Consider the following 22,415-nt stretch of genomic DNA (forward strand, 5'->3'; position numbering starts at 1 on the left):
AGGTTAAAAGAGCTCTACCTCCAGCAAGAAGAACCCAGCTGACCACCTTCAGCTGGACTCGAAAGGATTTGGGCATATGTATCATTGGGAATTATAGTCCCAGCTTCCGTGGAGCAACTCAGAGACTCTAGAACCTTGGATTTTGTTTGTAGACACTTTGAACCCCATAAAGTGACAGAGTTGTCGACGAGAGCCAAGCTGCCGATGTCGAACCACGACTTGGCCTTGATTTCAAATTAGTCATGCTAAAAGCTCCGAAGCTCAAGACTTCCATGATTTCACAAAGGCCTTTTGCAAATCCAAGCCATCATCATCAACTCGAATCCCAGCCTGAAGAGGAGCCTCATTTGACAATGAGAGAAAATCCCTCAGAAACTTTTTTAAGTGTGAAGGCTAGATTTTGACCGAGGCCTCCTGCTTACTCGGGCTCCATCGCAGTCGGCCTCAAACTTTGACTCTATCCCACTCAAGCGTGACCAGATGTCCCAATTTGCCGCTATTGTTTTTTTAAGCACTAGAAAGTGTTTATTCTTTAAAAATTCATATCTTGAGTTCCCTACATTGGATTGTATTTGTCATGGTGTCTTTTTAATATAAAGATATTTCGTATTTTTATAAATTGGTTGTGGATTTTTATTGTGTGTTGTGTCTTACTTATTTAATGATTTTGTGTTTTTAAACGCTTTACACACCTGCCTCCTAAGTTAAGCCTGCCTGCTCGCAGCCAGCTACCAAGGGTTGAGCAAGTGATTAATTTATTGAGACCTTGGCTGTGCGTTATATGCAATAGCATTGGTGGCCTTATTGCTAGTGGTAGGTGCATACTTACCCCTACTAATAATCTATCTTCCAGCACGCTCAGTGGGCAAAAAGTAATGGGTTAGAATATTATCCAGAGTAACTACCAGTTTGTATACACTATTTTCAAGCATTCCTCTTATCAGCTTTTGTGTGTTAAATGTAACTTGTTGTGGCCGATGCCAGGAGCCAATGTTGAGGATCCTGAGCTACCATAGGTTTTTAGTGTGATAAATTATGCATACACAAAAAGATGTCCAAGTTTAGTGTGCCTCAACTTCATCTTCTCTTCAGGGGCGTAACACAGGCCCCCGCAGCCCATGCGGTGCGGCGGGGCCCCGCGCCCCAGGGGGCCCCTCACTCAGTCTCAGCGCACCCAGCTGCAGCAACTAAGCCTCTTCAAATCTTCATGTGTTAAACGGGTCGCGCACGCCACGGCCTTTTCATCTATTAAATGGTTAGTGCGCATGCGCTGCCGCTGCGCATGCCCATGCCCGACCGGGCCTCTGGGTGATTTCATTATTAGATGGCAGTTATCTCCCGGCGCAGGTCTGTGTATGAAAGTGGGGCATCTGATGGCCCCTGCTGTAAAGAACTCCGGAGTGTAAACCTAACACCTTCCTGCATGCATCGATGTGCACGGCCTCTGCCAGCCCCGCATGTCAGTACTTGAGGAGGGTGAGATTTGGAAAACTGACTGTGTGGCTGTCTCTCTCGAGTGTGCCCGGCCACCTCACACCCTGTGGCTTTGCCCGGAGCCGCGCACACACCCCTCACACTTCCCAGAGAATAGAAAGCGGGTGCCTGGGGGCCGTAAGTCACGTAGTTGCCATGATAGCCCTGTGCAGAGGAATTGGGGCTGCATTGCTGCGAATGTTTTACTCTCTTGGGGGCTGCCCTCCTGTGTGATGCCGGTGCTTTTTGTCAAGGGTCACAGGGTTTCGTGGCTTGATAGCTGAGATTAGAACTTCGGTGCGCTGGTTCCAAAGGTGACAGCTAATCACGATACACAGTGGTCTCTCTGCATTGAAAAAATGGCACGGGTGCCCCTTCTGAATAGTCTCCAGGTCTCCACACCCCTCTCCTCCCCACCCCCTGAGAGGATGTCTATGACCCGTGCAATGTGATGTCTTTTCTGGTTTGGGTGGGTACAGTGGGCATTGCGAAGGCCCCTTGGCTCCCAGCCTCAGCGCAGCAGCATTGGAGCAGGCAATTGAAGCTACGTTGATGGTCAGGAGGGTGGGCACTGCGCAGAAGTCCGGGGGTGCACCTTGGAGGGGCAACGGGGAGGGGCGTAGTACTTCCATGCACAGGGTTCGTGTTTGTGCCTTCTTTCATGTTCCAGGGTACAGGGCTCCATCGATTAACATATGAACACACCAGTCTGTTCAGAGGCCAGTCCTGCGCTTGCTTGGTCTGGGGGGGTGGTGGGCTTTGGAGTGGGCCGCAGAACAAACTATGGTCTGCAAGGCACTGGCAGCTCAAACCCTCTGCACGCGCCTCCTTGTGTCCCAGATTAGGGTTTGGTGGCAGCCACCAAGGAGGGAGGGGCTGGCCTGGTTTATTTACCCGAGTTATTAAAGCTAAGGGAATCATTTTACCCACAGGCAGTGTCCAAAGTGGGCCTCTTGATGCTCGATACTCCATTCAGTACAACCTCGTAGGGCCAGCATTACCCAGAGGTGCTCTGTGTATGCAAACTGTGCGCGCGCATGGCAAGGACCGAGGCGCTTTACAGGGCAGAGGCTCTAATGAAGTGGGAGAGGTAATTTAAGGGAAAGACATAAGGTTTAAGGAAGGAAGGTAATTTAAGTGAAAGACACATTTCACTGAAGAAATGAAAAGGGGGGGCGCTTTAAATAAGAGAAGCACAGCAGTAAAGGGGTATTTAATAGAAATTCGGTTTAAAGATGAGTGGCACTTAAAAAAGAGGTGATGTAAGATAGGTCTCTGCTTGGACGAGAGTATGTGATATAATGGAAAGATGCTGGGCTAATGGAATAATGCAGTTTTTTCAAATAAGACATGCGCCTTAAAGTAGAACGGTGGCACTATGCTGGACAGAGAAACTTTTCATGAGAGGCATCTTGAGGATGGGCGAGGTCATGAACACCAGATTCACAACACCATACCCTCTTGTCGGAGCCCTCCCACATAGTAAGGTCTTGAGGGAATCCGGGCCTGGGTGGGAGTAGATTACTACAAACACAAGCAAGAAACGCATCCAACAAGCACAATTTTGTTTTATAAAGTAGAGTAAAGAAACATGGCTAGAAACAAAAACTGTCTGGTTTTGCTAAAACTCCAATTTTAATTTTAAGGCATTTGTATGAAATTAGATCCTTTGTAATCGCTGTTCTACATGCTTTATTGTCTGTACCCAGGCCCGAAAGTGTGTCTAACAAGCCAATAAGGTCAATAAAATATACATCTCTTTCTCCAAATGTCCTACGAATGGAGAAACCTTTATAGAACTGAAGGAAGGGGCGCTGTTAAATTCAAAACCGAGGTTACAGTGTTTCACCGTACCACCCAGTAAAGAACTTGAAATCATCTGTACTAGTATAAAATCGGGTTCACCGCGGGATCCCGCCCCTCCATGGGTCCTGGGCGCCAGCATAACGGTCTTAGAACCTTACATCCGCCATTTCCTCAGGACATCCTTTGACTCCCAAACCCTTCCTAAAAATTGGAAAAAGGCAATTGTACTACCTATTAGGAAAAAACCTAATGTAAGCCATGATGTCCTCGAGAACCTACGACCGATTTCTCTACTGCCCTACACCGCAAAAATTGCAGAGAAAATTGCAAATGTGCAATTGATGGAATTTGCAGAGAAGAATGCTCTCCTACACCCATCTCAATCGGGTTTCCGAGGAGGTTTCTCTACTGAGATGGCCTTACTACGAGCCACCGAAACTCTACGTCTAGGAGCAGATGCAGGACTAACCATGGCACTGGTCATGCTAGACCTCAGTGCTGCGTTCGACACTGTAGCACATATCACCTTGCTACAGTGTCTGAACAGAGGAGGTGTAACTGATAGAGCACTCGGTTGGCTGAAATCGTTTCTGACGGGCAGAAGCTTTCAGGTTCAACGGGGCTCGTTTCAGTCGGAAGAGAGGGCATTAGAGCAGGGGGTACCTCAGGGCTCTGCCCTAAGTCTGACCCTTTTTAACCTATACATGGCCCCCCTGGCAGAGCTAGTCCAATCGTTCGGCGTAGAGATTGTTTCCTACGCCGACGATACACAGCTCTTACTCACCCTCTCCCAAACTCCTGCCGCTGGAGCCAATAATTTCCGAGCCTGTATGCAAGCATTGGCCACTTGGATGGATAATCATTGCTTAAAATTAAACGGCTCCAAGACTGAAGTCCTGGTGGTTGGAGGTGATCAATGGCTCTGGACATGTGACTGGTGGCCAAGCTGTTTAGGCGCCATGCCTACACCTTGCCCTGAAGCGAAGAATCTAGGGATATGGATGGACCCCAAACTCTCTTATGAAACTCACACCAACCGCTTAGTAGGCAAGTGTTTTGGAGTCTTAAGGACTCTCAATAAAACCCTGGACCTCCTTCCTTTGGAGGCTCGGCGTACTATGACCCAGGCATTGATTACGTCACGCCTCGACTACGGGAACGTCCTCTTCTTGGGAGCTTCGAGTAAAAGCATAGGACGACTCCAGATACTGCAAAATGCCGCAGCCCACCTAGTGCTTAGACTCCCAAAAAGAGCCAACTCTAGAACCGCCCTGAAGGCCCTCCACTGGCTCCCAGTGAATAAAAGAATACTGTACAAAGCCCTCCTAATATGTCATCGGATCCTTTGGAACAAAGCTCCTAGCTATCTGACAGGTCTGGTTACCTGGTATAACCACGCAGATCGCTTAGATCGGGCGGTATGGGCAAGCTTGTAACCCACCGCTACAGGAGAGAAAAAATGGGAGGTCGGTCCTTTAGAGTGGCGGCTGCCATAGGATGGAACAAACTTCCCATGAGTCTCCGCCTTGAGCCTTCGGAAACCATCTTCCGACGTCAACTGAAAACTCACTTGTTCTCCCTATAACTCTACTTATGCCCTCTGCCTTGTACTCTTCTTTCCTCTGGTGAGCTTTTCTTCTCTTTTTAGCGCGGGGACACGCCGAGATGGCGTATTTTCCATGCGCTCTATAAATGTCTTTATTATTATTATTATCAACAATCTGCTGCAGGACAAAGCCCTCCCTTGGAGAAGGATGTGCCTTTTCCTTGATGGAACTGCCCTTTTTTTAAGCTCAATGCTCTTTGATTGCATTGAGACATGTGTTGAACACTACGTGAATGGGGTGGTCCATTGATAGGTGAATCTCCACCCTCCTATTTGAACATAGGGAAGTGCTGTAGACATATGGATTGCATGGAGTAATCTGTCCCAGCACAAATATTTTCCCTTTATTGATCCTTCAAACATGCGCTTTCTCAGGATGTCAGCAAATGAGCATAAAGAAGGGAACTAGCTGTCAGGAGCACCTCACTGATTCTTTGCCTTAAGCTCAGAATTTTGATTTTCAATACAATCACCTGAGAGAGATTACTTTCTTGCCTCTGGATTAACAAAAGTCGTTCAATGAGATTTTGTTTGCCATTCGGGGTCTCTGTATTTTCCAAATGGTAATGCTTTAACATTTAGAATATGAGTTGACCTTATCGTGCCCCAGTGCTGCCTTAGTTTCTGGAAAAATTGGCATACCCTTGGAATATCCCTCTGCATATATTCGTAGTGAAATTGAGGATTCTTATCTAGAACATTTCCAAATTACGACTACAATGTACTACAATTCAAATGGACCACGTTTTGCTGCCTGCAAGAGACCCACTTCAACAGGGCTGGACTGGCCGTCCCGGACATAGGGCGTTTCCTCGAGAGGCTGGAAGGGTGGGGGTCAGTTATTCAGAGGAGGGGGCTGGTTTTGTTACTGGGGGCCGGTTTTGCAGCGGTGCTGCAATATCAGCCCCCAGTAACAAAAGCAGTAAGCAAGCGTTTCCAGCCTCCTGGAGCAAGGCAGTGCTTCCCCAAGGTCTGGTCTGAGAAAATTGCCAGGGCTGCTTGAGTTCCCAGTCCGCACCTGCACTTCAATTTATCAGGGATGTCATGCCCTATAAAAGTACATTGCCTTTTCCCAAGAGCTGCAATTCACAGTAGCACAATTTCCCACATTCCTTATGTAAAACCAAAGCACAGATTCTTAGGATCATTCATTTCCCAGACTTCACCTGCATGCTGGCCATCAGCAAAGGTATGTGTTTGCTGATTTCAGAAATGACATCATTTTGGTCCTTGGCTGGGTGGAATATGTGATTTTATCGATCAACTGTAGAGCTGTGATATAAATGTAAGTTGAAACTTCATGGCTGTTGTCCATCTCACTGAGGTGAGTATGTAGTTTGCATATGTGGTGTTTACTAGAGTTTCTGCAATACCTCCTGTGTGACACTTTTACTTTATCTCACCACACTGAGTTTAAAGCTGGGCTTTCTACCTCAAGGCACCCAGCTGACCCCTCTGCAGAACACTTACATCTATAGCACTATATCAGTCACATGCCACCTGTGTGATGCTCCTTCTATAACACAATCAATGAACCATTAGTCATCTCTAATGCAGACAAAGAAGCCCAACAGAAAAATACTCTTATTATATGTAAGCGGTGGTCCCATCCAAATGCCAATCCTATTTTCTCCCTTTAAATGGAACAAGCGACCTCATTCTCCCATAATGTAACTGGAAAGGTACTGCAAAGGAGATCAAAATTAAGGGATAATCAATGATGTGATTAGTAAATGAAAGACATCTGAGGAATCTGTCGAACTTGCCATTGTTTACTTTCAGCAGACTTTGGAAGGTGGGTTCTTCAGTAAGGTGGGTGCTTGACACCAATCAGGCAGAAGCACCACCCACAAATAGTTGGAACCACTTTAGTTCCACTCTGAGTCCAGAAATGGGTATATAGCTGCTCTTTGAGGGTGTAATCCACAATTGGCACACAACACTCTGGCACCAGAGATAACCCTAATATGGGCAAAACCAGTCCTGATTACTTGTATTCCAGTTCAGGGAGGACCGAGCCTGGCAGTTCGGGCTGGACTGTTACCACTGGAGCAGGGTCAAGACTGATTCGCATATGGCTGGGTCCAAACTGAGGTGGCATGGTGTACAAACAAATGATGGACGATGGACTGAGATACAACCCTAAGCAATTAGCAGTGGCAGAGATTAATTCTACCATTCTATTCATCAGTGTTTTTGTATGTTTTCATGTGATGCCATATGTAGGACAGGTATGCTCAGACAATGGTCCCGTGAAAAATGTGCTACTAGAACTAGCAAAAATGAGTCTTAATAAGGATGAAAATGGTCCAGGGATTCGGCCTCAAGCAATTACCAGCGGCTGAGATTAATTCAAGCATTCCGCTCATCATTTTTTGTATACATCAGACACAACTGTACCATCAAGAGGCAGTGTAAATGGAAAATGCACTGTGCTGTAAAGTAATGCAGTTTCATGTAGCATGAAATAATCAATCAACTATTAGACTCAGTAAACCGTAAGCTGTTATTAGTTTAAATATACACCACGCGGCGTGGCCAAGATGGTGGGCTGAGAAGACGTGTCTTCCGTGAGCTCCCGTGATCCTGGGCCCTTGACCTGTTGATACCTGCTGATCTCCCCCCAACAGTGCGGAGATCGGCCCCGGAATCGAAACGCTGCACAACGGCGCTGCCAGGAGCTCTGGGTGACCCGGTGGGGGTGGCGGCGAGGACCCGGAGTGCGCCCGGGTGTGAAGCAGGCTTGAGGAGCTGACCTAACGCTGCAAAAGGCCAGAGAGACGGCGCCACGGACGGGCAGACCTGACGGCACACGCACCATCTGGGGTGTCGAGCGGTCCCTGCTCAGCCTAGCGGGGGCCCGGTGGAGGGGTCCCGCCCGGTGCGTATCGTGCCCGGGACTGGCCTCGCCACGTGTGGGCTCGGTGTGAAGCGCTACGGCAGACCGGGGTCTGGGCCTGTCGGCGGGCTTGAGACTGCTCGTTGTCCCCCTGCTCCAGCAGAGATCGGCTCAGAGTGAGAGGGCGAGTGGGGGCCGCTCTGAGGACCCTCTGCACGGCACAAACTGCCATACCGCAACTGCTGGACATTGCTCCGACCCAGGCGGGAGTCCGAGGTGGCTGGGCCTGCATTTCCCGGAGAGAGGCGCGGCGGGCTGGCGTGGGGTCGCTACGCGAGCCCGGGGTCACGGCCGGAAGTAGGCCCTCGGTTGCGCAATTCCCCGCGGCCTGATACTACCTGGCATCGGGGGTGGTGCTGCCCTGGCGTACCCCCCATCTCAGCAGTGAGGCCGGAACCTGCCACTGTGAGGCCCAGAGTGATTGTGGAGACTGCAGGGAGCAGCGGCGCTGCAGGGGCTGGACCGCACGGACTGAGCCATACCCGCTCCCGGGTTGGAGGGGAGCAGCGCTCTGACGAGAGGGGCTACCTGGTCGCTTTGGGGTCGCGCGTGGCAGACCGGCCGCGTATCAGACGGCCAGTCGCACATTGGTGACGGGCCTCGACCGCTGAGCGGCCCCGGTCTCGGACCCTAACAGGTGAGGCTACGACCACCAAGGGAGGTGGGCCTTCATCGGCCCCTACGGACCAAGACTCACTGTGCGTCCGGAGGTCCCACGGGCAGAGGCGCGAGCCGCTGAGGTTCCAGTTGATGTGCCTAGGGGCCCAGGTCCGCCAGGAGTCTCGCCACCGACGGAGTGCCCCTCGGATCAGGTGCCGGGTCAGCCTACGCTGCGGGTGGAGTGCTTCGGTGCCGGCCGGCGCGCTGGTGACCTGACCCACCCCTAGGTTTTGGATCACCTCCCTGTCGCCACCACACGGACGTTTGGACATTGCCGCTATGACCTGCGCCAGATGTGGTCCATGATTGCTTTCCCGGAACCGGCGCTCCTGGTGCTTTGAGCACCCGCAGGCAGGGGTGTGACTTGGCGATACTGCCTGCCGGAGTTACCTTGGACGCAGACTCTACAAAAAGGCTTGCCTGCGGACACGGAGACGAGCCCCGCGGCTCCTTCTGGGCGCTGTGCCACGCGACGTGCCCCCCCCACTCATTTGATGGCCGGGAACAGAGGGGGCAAGAAGGGAGACCGCACTCTACCAGAAATGCTGGGCAGGGGTGCCCCACGACCAGATAGGTCTCAACCGGCCCGAGCCCCTCGAACAATGCCCGAGGAGCAAAAGGAGGGGAGCCTCCAGTCACTAGATCGTTCCTGGAGTCGCTGTTCAGTTCCCTCCGAGAAGATTTCCAAACGCTAAAGCAGGAGGTGGCCGGAGAGGTCCGAGAAGTGCAAAAGGAGGTCGATTCCCTAGGCGAACGAGTGGCTTCCGTTGAGGAGGCCGGGCACTCCCGAGACCAAGAGATCATACAACTGCAGCAGGAAGTGCTGCGACTCAAGGACCAGCAGCTTGACCTCCAGGCCCACGCTGAGGATCTCGAGAATAGATCCAGGCGCAATAACATCCGGGTCCGAGGCGTCCCATCGAAGGAGGAAGGAGACGACATCGCTGCGTACCTGCGAGACTTGTTTAGAGAGGTACTGGGTGAACCCGGAGACTTCTCGGTCCGAATCGACAGAGCACACAGAGTGGGCCTGCCGCGCCGGGCCTCGGCGCCGCCCCCGGACATCTTAGCCTTCTTACCAGACTATCCCTTGAAAGAGTGGATTCTTCGAGAAGCACGGCGGCAGCAATCCCTGCGTTTCCGTGGCCACCCGGTGGCCCTTTTCCAGGACTTGTCGACCATCACGCTGCAAAAACGCAAAGCGTTCAAAATAGCCACGGACTTCCTACGGGAACATGACACGCAGTATTCCTGGGGTCACCCCTTCCGGCTCATCTTCCGTTGGAATGGGACCTTGCACCAACTCCGGTCCCTCCAGGATATCTGCGGAGTACTGGGGATCACCGCAACGGAGGAGGACACAACTACGCCCCGCCGCCGGCGCGGCACTAGAGACGGTTGGCAGACGATTCAGGAGCGACGATCCCCACCTGCGCCCATGAGACCGGACTCGCCCACTATCCGGGCGGAAATGGACAGTGCAGTGCATGCGGTGACCAGAGACACGGCGACTGGTGATGTGGCCCTGACGGCCTGAGCATACTCCGGGGGGAGATCAACAAAGCCTCTTCATCTTTGCAGGTTCGAGGGTTCCGGGGTTGGGGGGCGGCGGGGGGGGGCGTGGTGGCTGGACGTCCACTTGAATAACTTTCCACGGACTTGTCCATTGGGACCAGACTGGGACAATGGTGCTCTTTGCACAGTTGGTTGAGAGGAGGGTGGGGGAGGGGGGTGGTTGGGGTAGTTTCGGGGTTGGCGGGGTGAGTGACGGAGTGGGGGGAGAGGCTGGGGGGAGCGGGGGAGGGAGGGGCTGCTAAAGCTGGTTGCTTGCATGGGGGGTCTGTTGGGGGGGAGGTCAGGGGGGTCAGGGGGAGACGGAGACGGACTGTTGGGGGGAAGTTCTAGGGGAGTGGAGGGGAGGGAGGGGTACCGTACTGCATTGTTGACACATTTGCTCTGCCCTCGCACCACATCTGCACACCATTGACACTGGCGCCGTCCTTCCCGGGCCGCGACCTACTGATTGAGCTGCGCTCTTACCCACATAGATGATGGCCCTCAAGGTTGTTACTCTTAATGTAAAAGGGCTGAACAACCCGGTCAAGCGGAGAGCAGTGTTATCCCTACTAGAAAACACACAAGCGGATATTTGTCTTTTGCAGGAGACACACCTCCTGGCCAGAGACTGTCAAAGGATGCGGTCCCCGAAATTCCCGACACAATACTTCTCCTCTAACACTACCAAGACGGCGGGGGCCGCAATCCTGTTGTCTAGAGCATTTAAGGGGGAGGCCTTACATAAAGTGGCGGAACAGAAGGGAAGGCTCCTAGCTTACAGGTCTGGTATTTACGGTTGCCTCGATATATAGCCCCAACGACCACCAGGAGCGGTTCCTCCACTCGGCCTTGGTGGACATTGCGACCACCCCGGACAGACATATAATTATTGGTGGAGACCTGAATATGGTCTTCGATTCGTCCCTGGACAGATCGGCGCAGCGATACCCTCAAACGGGGGAGATCTCGCAGACGGGCAAATCTCATATGGAAGACCTCGACCTACACGATCTGTGGCGTCGTCTCCACCCAACCGCCCGAGCTTACTCCTACTATGCACACGCACACAAGACCTACGCGAGACTGGATCATCTTCTGGTCACGAGACCGGTCTGCAACCTAGCCACAGCTTCGGACATAGGGGTTCTTTCGTTGTCGGATCACGCCCCCGTTGAGGGCATTTTCCGTCTGCCGCCGGCATCTCCCTCGCGAAGGTTGTGGCACCTCAGAGACACCCTTTTGCATAAAAAGGCAGTAGTGACACGTATACAGGAAACAATTCACGACTATCGGCGGCACAATGATAATGACGATACCACCCCGGCGACACAGTGGGCCGCATTGAAGGCGGTGCTCCGCGGCGAGTTTATTGCCATCTCCTCGGCGGAGAATAGAGAGCGGCAGCAGAAGAGAGATGAACTTACCTGCAAGGTGCGAGAACTGGAACAGGTGCATCAGAGAACCGGGGCTCCCAGAATCTGGAAGCAACTTAAAGCAGCTAGAAAACTCCTGTCTGCATTAGACATGGACAGGGCGGAATACGCTGCGCTTGAAACATGCATATTACACCGGCGGCGATAGGTGTGGCCGGCCCATGGCGAATAAGCTTCGCGTAAGGCACCAAAACCGCCTGGTGAAGGAGCTGTCTGTTTCCGCTGGGGTGACGGCCACAGAGGATAGTCAGATTGCAGACGGCTTCCGCCGCTTCTATGCCGACTTATATGCAGGCGCTCCCCCCTCAGCACAGGCCGAGGCAGACTATCTGGACTCGGTGAACCTTCCCTCCCTCGCCCCGGAACAGGCAGAGCACTTAGAACGGGACATTCGGGTTGAGGAGGTGATCACGGCTATCTCCCGGCTAAAACACGGGAAGGCCCCGGGACCTGACGGGTATACGCCCCTTTTCTATAAGACGTTTTGCCCTGAGCTAGCCCCGCTCCTTACGTGCCTTTTTAACTCATTCTCCGAACCGGGAGCTATCCCTCCAGACATACTCCAGGCAACGGTGTTGGTTATCCCCAAACCGGGAAAAGACCGGACTTTATGCGGCTCCTACCGACCGATTTCCCTTCTGAACGTAGACCTCAAGCTGTACACCGGGATCCTGGCGGCACGACTAGCACCTCACCTGCCGGGACTGGTGGACCCGGATCAGGCGGGATTCATCCCTGGGAGACAATCGGTAGACAACACCAAAAGAGTGGTCCATGTACTGGAGAAGGCCTCCCGAATCCCCGGGAAACGGATGCTGCTATCGATCGACGCGGAGAAAGCCTTCGACCAGGTACACTGGCCCTACTTAGAGAAGGTTCTGTCGAAGATGGGTATAGGGGAAAAGTTTCGCACCCTGGTATTCAACTGCTATAAATTTCTGTCCGCGGTGGTGCGGGTGAATGGCTGCAGCTCCCGTAAATTTGCGATAGAGCGGGGCACCAGACAAGGGTGCCCGTTGCCGCCGCTGCTCTTTGCTCTCTATATGGAGCCCTTTGCCCAAAGGATGCGCCAGAACCCGAACGCGACTGGCGTGCGGATGGGGAGGTATACCCACACCATTAGCCTCTACGCGGATGATGGTCTACTGACCCTCGACGATCCGAGAAGGGCACTTCCTGCTTGTATCACCGAATTAGAGGACTTCGCCACTGTGGCGGGTTTCAAGATGAATATGGGGAAATCGGCGGCTCTTGACGTCTCGCTGACCGCCGCCACGAGAGCCGAACTACAGGGCCTCTTCCCTATGCGCTGGTCCAAAGACCTGGTGCCTTACCTGGGCATCTTGTTAGCACCCTCTTTATCCACCATGGTGACCGCCAATTATACGGCCTTAGGCAAGAAACTTAAGGAGGAGTGAATCCGCTGGAACAGGGGAACACTGTCTTTGCTGGGCAGAATAGCCGCAGTGAAGATGTCTCTCTTGCCGCAGGTGCTATATCTATTCCCGAGTCCTACCGCTCCAACCCCCGAAAGGGTGGATCCGGCAGACTCAAGCGGACATTGCACGCTTCGTCTGGCAGGGCAGCAAACCCCGACTCAAGAGAGCCTTATCCACGCTGGCCCCTGAGTCTGGGGGACTGGGCATACCGGATCTCCACAAATATTTCCAGGCGGCGCAACTACGGTATCTGGTGGAGTGGAGCAGGTGGGAATCTGATAAACACTGGCTGTTCCAGGACCAGGCGGTTGCAGGCAGGACCCTGCAGGAGGTGCCCTTCCTGCGCAGAGCTCACCGTCCCCCCAACCTATACGCGTCCTTCATCACGCGGGTCCCGATGCGAGTCTGGGACGCCACGAATTCTGCGCACAAACTCACCACCTTCCCCTCCCAGTTCACACTGTTGGTCGGGAACCCGGATTTTCATCCCGGGATGGAGCCCGGGGCCTTCGCGCACTGGCAGACGGCTAGATGCAGTGCACTGTTCCACATGTACGGTCCGGAGGGTGTCCTCCCGTTTCAGGATCTTAGGCGAGAATACCATCTGCCGGAGACTGAACGGATGCGGTACGCGCAGGTGCGTCACTGGGCGCTTCAGCCGCAGGTACGCGCCTCGGCAGACCGGAAGCTCACGCCTTATGAGAAATGGCTCGTGACGCGCACCTCAGACTCCAAACTCGTCTCGGATCTATATAAGCTTTTGCAGCCTTCCTCTTTTCATATCTATAATCCAGGGCGAGAACACTGGGAACGTGAATTAGGTAGGACTCTGAGTCACACAGACTGGGACCACATTTCATACCGGGCACGACACTCCGCGTACCATACCGGACTCACCGAAACGTTCACTAAGGTATCCACATACTGGTACTATACACCTGAGAGACTACATGAAATGAACCATAACATTATGAACACCTGTTGGCGGGATTGTGGACAGATAGGCACACTTACACATGTTCTGTGGGACTGCCCCTACTGAGCCCCTATTGGAAGGAGGTCTTGGACGAGATTGCCCGGTGCTTTGACATTGAACTGCCTCGCTTCCCCGCATATGTCCTGCTGGGTCTGCCCAACGGGCTGATGTACCCTCTGAGATCTCGCAGGGGTAGGCAGATTGCGATTGCCCTGGGCTCTGCTGTCCAGAACATATTTATCCACTGGCGCACCACCACGCTCCCCACGATTACCGGGTGGTTACATAGGCTGTGGCATGTCTTAGGGATGGAGAAGCTATCCCTTATGGTGTCGGGGGAGACGGCTATGTTTGAGGATCTGTGGCTGCCATTCCACTCCTTACTAGTGACGGAATTTAAGGAACTTACCTGTCCTCGATATCTCCGATTGTTGCGGCTAACGTCCCCAGCGACCCCCCCTAGCTGAGGTGTCTGGGATGAATGACGGGTGAATGAGGAGGACGCACCGCGGGAGTGGCACGGGAGGGAGACTTGAGCACAGTACGGGAGGAGGGTGGGGGGGATCTGGAGGGTGGGGATGGGGGGGAGAGTTGGGAATGGGGTTGTTGGTCCTTGAAGTTGTTGTCACCGCATGCGCACCCAGCACAGTGCCTTGATGGATATAACTATGGCAGAGCCATACACGCTGGTTGCGCTCCTGCATAGCGGAAGCTTCACGCTACCTCCTCGAGACCACTGTATTTATTTGTTTGTATTGTTTTCAAAACTGCAATAAAATACTTTAAACCTAAATATACACCACACGATTGGCTGGGTATTGCTTCCTCTTCCACCCACTCTTCAGCCAACCACCCATAGTCCTTTCTTTTACTAGGTGCCAAGAGGGAAAGATGCTAGCATTTTAATATGCTCACTGCATAGGGCTGTAAGTATTCATAATAGGACTTCCCAGTGAGGCGTTTGAGTGCAGGAATGCACTGAATAGGCCAGTATCAGGCCAGTCCATCTTGTCATCAATTTGAAACATCTGCTATGTTTTACAGACAAGTGGTTGAAGGTAGGTTCATTCAAAGCAGTCCCTCACTTATACTGCAAACCAGGAAACCATAGAAAATGTCCCTAATTCAATATTTCTATAGTGCTGCATCCCTCTGAAATAATGACAGGCTCTACTGTTGGCACAAGTACTCAAAGATTTCCAGCTTCTGAATATAACTATCCACCAACTCAATCAAATAAAGTTTATATTGCAAATTCTTCCACAGAATGGAACTGCGTAACCTAATATTTTCTCTCAAAGCTGAATAATTTTTAATTTGAAGATTTCAGTAGCATAGAGCTAGCAGAATGGAGATTTCGGTGTGAATAGTACTGGGAAACAGTATTCCATAAGCATGCAGATTAAAGGCCCCAGGAAGAATTTGGGATCTGGATAATTCCATTTTCTTTACATTTTTTAATTGGTGAAAAATCCAACTCAAAATACAAAGTACAGCATTTTGTTACACCCCAGAGACAAAAGACCATCTCTAGTAATGTAGACAGCTGAAATTAATGTACCTGCCACCCTACGTGCGACGACAGGGTCCACGGAATATAAAATGGCTAATGGACCCAGTGAGCACCAGGCGTTCTTCCGGTGTGTCTGGTGTAGACCAGGAAAATTCACCACATAACAAAAACAACCGTTGGCAAAGCCAATAGGTTTCGCCTATGCTAGAGCTATTGGCTTTGCCGGTGTTTTTAGGCATCTTGTACAGCAATATGAAGTGGAGTAGCGTGGAGTGGCATAGAGAGGTGCAGAGTGGCATAGAGTGGATTGGCATAAAGTGGAGTGGAATAGATTGGCTTGGAGTGGCATAGAGTGGCTTGGAGTGACGTAGCGTGAAATGGATTAGAGTGGAGTGGCGTAGAGCAGAGTGGAGTGGCATACAGTGCAGTGGCATAGAGTGGAGTGGTGTAGAGTGGAGTGTCATAGAGTAAAGTGGAATGTAGTGTAAAGCAGTAGAGTGGCATACAGTGGAGTGGGTAGACTAGAGAGTCGTAGAGTGGAGTAGTGCAGAGTAGAGTGCAGTGGTGTAGAGTGCAGTGGCAGGGAGTGGTGCAGAGTACAGTAGAGTGACATAGAGGTCAGAGGTATAGAATAGAGTGGTGAACAGAGCAGTGGTGTAGAGTGCAGTGGCACCGAGTAGACTGCAGTGGCATAGAGTGCAGTTGTTTAAAGTGTAGCGGCGTAATTTTCAGTGGCATAGAGTAGAGTGGTGCAGAAAAGAGTGGCGTAGAGTGCAGCAGCACGGAGTGCAGTGCATAGAGTTGAGTGGTGCTGAATAGATTGGCAGGCATAGAGTGCAGAAGTCTAAAGTAGAATGGTGTTGAGTACAGTGGTGTAGAGTGCATTGGTAAAGAGTAAAGTGCAGTGGTGTAGAGAGCAGTAGGTGTAGAGTAGAGTGGTGCATAGTGGAATACAGTGATGTAGAGTGCAGCGGCATATAGTGGTGCAGAGTATAGTGCAGTGACATTGAGGGCAGTGGCCTAGAGTGCTGTGGTGCAGAGTAGAGTAGAGTGGCATAAAGTGCTTGGTGTAGAATGCAGTGGCATAGAGTGCAGTGATGTATAGTAAAGTAGTGTGGAGTGGCATAGAGTGTGGAAAGTAGATTGGTGCAGAGTAGAGTGGCGTGGAGTGCGGTAGCCTAAAGTGCAGTGGATTAAAATGCAGTGGCGTGGAGTGGTATAGAGCACAGTAGAATAAAGTACAGTGGTGCAGAGTAGAGTGTCGCAGAATGCAGTGGTATAAAGTGCAGTGGTGTAGAGTGTAGTGGCATAGAGCATTGAAAAGTAGAATGCTGTGGCATAGAGTGCATAGCGTAGAGTATAGTGATGTAGAGTATAGTGGCATAAAGTGAAGTGGCATAGAGTGGTGCAGAGTAGAGTGGCATGGGATGTCAAGTGCAGTGGCGTAGAGTAGAATGGTGCAGAGAAGAGCAAAGTGGCATAGAGTACAGTGGCCCAAACTACTTGGTAGGGGGTAGGAGGGAAAAGAAGCAACATGGAAGGGGAACTGATGACAGGGAATAAAAGCTACATGGATGGTGATATGGGAGACGGACTGAAAACACAAGCACTCATACGGAGTGCCTGAGCACAAATAAAAAAGTATTCCCATAAACGTAAGCAGTGGATGGACACAAATACTTGGACTGTGCTCCAGGGGAGGTCCAAACACAAGAAGAAGATTTTATGCCTGCATGATGTGACACACATGTACAAAGGAAATGAGAACGACGCTCAGGCTAACAAATGGTAAGCTATTGGGGGGGGGGCTGTAAGTCTAGTGTGTGAAACAATATGTCGCGCAGAGACAGTGCATGTCCTTTCTAGGTAAAGCATAAAAAGTGCTCTCTCAGTGCAGGTACAAACTCTTCTCTTGCAGACCAGACTGCCTGATTCCATCTCTGACTCTGAGAGTGTGCAATTCAACTTATCTTTAGTAAAATGCCTGAGGAGTTCCTGGGACCACTGTTTCCCTTTCATAGGATGTCAGGGGGTGTAAATTTGGAGTGCGCCTCTTCATTTGTGGCACATATTCAATGTGGCTACCAGTTTAGTTTTTCTGCTGCACCCACATCTATAATATTACAATGGTGAAAAGCAGTGGCATACAAAGGCCCCTGAAGCCCCCGCTGTGTGGGAGGACCCCGAGCTCCGCTGGGCCCCTTCAGCACTGGCAGGCCTGTGGCCTGAGACCTTCCGACTTGATCAGGAATGTGGGGGGCCCCCTGCATGTACTTTGCAGGGGGGCCCCTTCAAGTTTCGTTACGCCACTGCTTCTCTTCACATGTGGTGGTAGAGACTGCAGAAAACTGTATGGGACTTTCGGAGCTCCTGTTGTAAGAGCACAGAGAACATTTTCCTCTTTGGCCCTCAGCAACAGCTATGCCATATCCACATTAGATCATTTCCTGGAGCCTTGGGGATGAGTGCAGAAGCACCAGATTCTGATGTGAGAGCCCCAAAGGCACAGCCTCCTTCTTCAATGATAACAACAGTATCTGGTGAATTTTTGAGAAAAGTCCTTTCAAGTGGGCCCTTACGCGTATGGGAGATTTCCCTGCCAAGAGGGCACTTGTTAATTGTTGGCGGTACTGATGGAAAAGAGAGGTTCTGGCAGTGAGGGAAAGAAAAGAACCAATAATGACTCCCCACACCAAGGGAATTTTTTTTCGAAAATTGAAAAACTTTGTAAAAGTTTGGCGGGTGGCCATCGTGTTTGACTGAGCCCTCCATCAAACTTTTACGGAGTAATTATGCTGGTCAAGAGTGGCGTTTTGTAGAAAGAGATAGATACAAGATGTCAACATTTTTTTACGTGATTGAGTGGACTGTGGGGTGGCTTTTATCTTAAAGCATACAACTTTGGGTCATGTTGCAGAAAAACTGTGGAGTGGAGGCCTGCAAATGTTAGTTTGATTGACTTATGGGCTATCACCAGTTGCTAGTTGGGTTTACCCTCTAAATAGCCCTGTTTGATTTATTCTGAGCAGGGACTGAGCTGGAGTAGATAATCAGAAGAAGATATCTGTGCTTTTTGCAAAGAAGTATTTTAGCCTGGCTGACTGACTGTCTGACAGAGGACAGGGAGAAATGTAGCTTAAGCTTCTGTGGCAATGCCATATAGTAGCAGGCAGGAAATGGATTTGAACTCACAGATGTACAGTTGTCTAGGTTTTGTTATTTGACTAAAAAAGCTCGTTTCATACTAGTTTTAAATGCAGCAAAAACATTTGCTTCAAATAGAGATAACACTGAATATAATGCAACACACACTAGTCATTGAAACTGGAGTTATGTAGTACATCATCTTTTGTGTGTTTGATATAACGTCCTAGCTAATGGTATGCCCAGATGTAGGTCTCTTGCTTGTAGTGCCCATGGTCCAAGTTATAACTCACTCAAATTAACTGACAGGCCTAACAAGGCTGAATCCAAGCTGGGGTTGCTTTTGTTTCCTTTGGATGCAATTCGAGATGGACTGTTCCCAGACAGACAATGAACAGTACTACTTTGCATAAATGAGGAGGCTAGACAGAGTGATTGCTAGTGGTTTAAACTATTTGTGAGCACTTCTCACAACCCCTTTTTGTGTGTCTGATGTAATGCCCTAAGTGGCCACGGGTTTACCGAGACACCTTTTCCAAGTTATATAGCCCTAAAAAGGGTGAAACTGGTCCTCAGTTGCTTGTGCTCCGACCTGAAGGGGGACTCACATAGCAGTTTGGAATGCCCTCTGTCCATAAGAACCAGGTTCGGTACTGATCTCCATAAGGAAGGCCTCTATCTGATGAGGCCTAACAAGGCCGAAATGTTTCTGGGGTTGCTTGTGTTTCCTATTACAGATGGGCTCGGCTGGGAGTTCAGCATGGCTGTTACCATGAGGAGCCGCGTGAATGCTGATTTGCATGAAGTCAGCCACTTACTAGAGTGGCTCAGTGGATGAAGCAAAATGGGTTGAAATCAGCCGCAGCTCTTCCGTTAAGGCCGAAGGAGCGCTGCCCCAATGTGGAAAAAGGAAAAAAAGGAAAAATAAAATCATAATATCGCAAAGTTATCATTTTATTTTTCCACTGAGGGAGGTTTCCGGGTCGGACGGGGCTGGGCTGTCAGCACAGCTAGTGGTTGGGGTACTTAAGCGTGCGTGATGGTTTGGTCAGCCGTCTTGGGCTGGCCAAACAGTTATGCATGTTCCCCACCAGGCTGTAATGCACAGCCTGGTGAGGAACATGCAAAGGCTGAGAGTCCCCGCCTGAGCGCCGAACCACGGTGCTGCTGTCATGGTGACAGCAACGTTGTGATTGGCTTAGGGGAGCCTGAGGCGCGGAGGCAGCCGGCAGCCAGGTAGGTCAATGTATTTTTTTCCTCCCCCTTGCCCCCGCCTATTTTATTGATTTTCTATCCCTCACCACCCCCGCCGCATCATAATTTTCACTGACAGCCGCCAATGGTTGAAATGCCAAACAAAGAGATTGCCTGTGGTTTAAACTGTCTGTAAACAATCCTCCCACCAACTTTTGTGTGTTTGGCACAAAGACGTATACACACTGGTGTAGGAGTACCCTACGATAACAGAAATATGGACAAATGTATGCATCTCTAAAAACAGGTTTTGATAAACAAACTGACGATTTTGTTATTGGGAAACGGAGGCCCAGCACCTATTCCACGAAAACAGAAGGTGGTAAAACTATGGAAGTTTATGCAAACAACATTGTTTCTGGTAAAATTATAGGGAGCTCTCTAGGGGATACTAAAGCAGAAACCAAAAGTATTATGCAAATTTTAACTGGAATATACACATATAGGACGAACTATGGAGAAGCCATAGAAGTGTCGAATGAATGACAACTGCGAATCGATTATTTGCCTGCACTCAAATGCCTTTTTGATGTATTAATTACCATTGTACATTTTAAAGGGATACTTTGCATTCACAGATGATTGGGGTTAAGTTTTGCATTTGTGTTGAACATTTTGAACAAATAGAAAAAAAAAATCCCTGAGCTCCCAAAATATTTTGGCTGATTAGACTTCTATAGAATAAATGGATATCAAAAAATTAAGATATACATGCATACATACCATTTTTTATAAATTTTAACTCAGTTGTTACTTGTGACACATGGATATCCATTTCGCCAATAGCCTTCCTTATTTGTCCACACTCGCATGGTATTCCTGAAAAGGCACGAGAATATATTCTTATGGTTAGTCTACTATAACTAAACTGATCAAAGATGTTGCATTAGGTCAGGAGCAGGCAGCCATTAAGTTCACAGAGCTAGTAGACCGTATCAAAAGGATCTTCCAGAGCAATTGGCACAAAAAGTGTAAATGGAAAATCTGCCTTTTATTTTCCTGAAATGTCAGTAATGTGCTTGTAAGGAGTGTTTATGGCATATGTAGAGTTATCCCACAGATGAAGTTCACCCAGATATGGTGTATTTTGCGTTTAAAAAATAGGGCCTCATTTCTGAAAAGTGTTGCACGGCTGCGGGAAAACAGCGATGCAACACTTTTAGTGCTCCATCCTTGCGACACCATGGATGCGCCGTGTTTACTGTACGGTGCTCCATGTCGCAAGGATTTACAGACACGTATCTCAAAGATTTCACTGCATCACTTTTACGTGGCATTCATGCGTTGGAATGCCCACCCTGCATACATTATACCTGATGCAAGTATAATGCAGCGCAGGGGTTTACAAAGTGATGCATCTGCCTAGATGCAGCACTCTGTAAATATGGCGCAGTGTAGTGCATTTTTTATGCCACAGCAGCGTCACAAATAAGGCCCATAGGGCGTAAAACACCAGTTGAGAAAGCAACAGCCGATCTTGTTCTGGCTCTTCCTGTTGTTATTTGAGCCACAAATCCAGCGCTGAAAGGGATTAAGATAATAAATAAGTGTTTGCTTTTACAGTACAAATCTCACAACTATGTGACATATCTACAACAAAAAGAACTTCTTCAACCGAAGGACCAAGGGTCATATCAGCAAGGGCCGGCGATAATTATCGCTAAGCGTGCTTAGCGCAAGGATAATTGTCGCCGGCTAGCGCTGAATTTTATCGCTGAGATAGCGTGCTATCAGCAATGCTTATCTCCAAAGCAATAAAATTCCATGAGCAAGCTGCCAAATGTGCGATTATTGCTGGAATTCCAGCGATAATCGCACAATGTTTGGCGATAGCTTGATGATAGGGCAGGGCAGACTTAGCCATTATATCCACCTTCCATTGGATATAATGGCTAAGTCAGACTGAAAGCAGGCGTAGGAAAGTAGCGATAACCACGGTTAGTGCTACTTTTCTTATCAATACGCAGGTTAGCGAGCAGCTTGCTGATAGGAGAAATGTCTTTTAGCGACATTTCTCACGTTATTTTGGGGAAGAACACCCACTTTGCATCATTAGTGATGCATAGCTGGGCGTTAAGGAAAAGGGCGCTGTAGCATGGATTCACGCGATAGCGTGACCTTGCTAATAGTGCGATAAAATTATCGCTGCTTTACGCCCGAAAATGGATACTAAAGCGGCGATAATTTTAGCGCGGTGCCTTGTTAATATGCCCCCAAGAGATCAAACATTTAATAGGATGCCTGCGGGAGGGTGAGTGAGAACGTGACCCGGTGCTATAATGAATAACATAGAAGTTATGTCGTTAGTTAAAGGGATATTGCAATTTCTTCTCATACAGAAAACCTTGGTGACTTGCAATATACTAATAATGAACAGTAGAGCGTGCTATTGCCGCATATATATTTTTCATGGCAGTCAGATAATGGGCAGATGATTTGTGGAGCCCCTGTACCTCTGTGCTTTGCCCAGAAATCTGAAGGACATTGTGCATAGAATTTTGAACTGAAGCCTGAGAGAGTACGATTTTTGGGCTGCTTTCAGATGTTCCTTTTACCTTTAAAATCAACCAGTCTCCCCACGTGCTACTGTAACAAGTGTAGTTTAAGTTGACACTTTGTGCTGCCCGTAAATGAGTGTTGTGCATTACTCCTGTC

General features: G+C 49.8%; 1 protein-coding gene across 2 annotated transcripts in view; it reads right to left on the reverse strand.

Annotated features, from left to right (window-relative positions):
- COLEC11 (collectin subfamily member 11) overlaps nt 1-22,415 on the reverse strand; it is a 351,597-nt gene that overhangs the window by 59,950 nt on the left and 269,232 nt on the right. For both annotated transcript variants that reach the window (XM_078647866.1, XM_078647865.1), the window contains exon 6: nt 20,484-20,579. In XM_078647866.1, coding sequence (XP_078503992.1) covers nt 20,484-20,579 — 96 coding nt within the window. The remainder of the gene's footprint in view (nt 1-20,483; nt 20,580-22,415) is intronic.

Source organism: Lissotriton helveticus, chromosome 6 (genome assembly GCF_964261635.1).
Source record: "Lissotriton helveticus chromosome 6, aLisHel1.1, whole genome shotgun sequence".
NCBI lineage: Eukaryota > Metazoa > Chordata > Amphibia > Caudata > Salamandridae > Lissotriton > Lissotriton helveticus.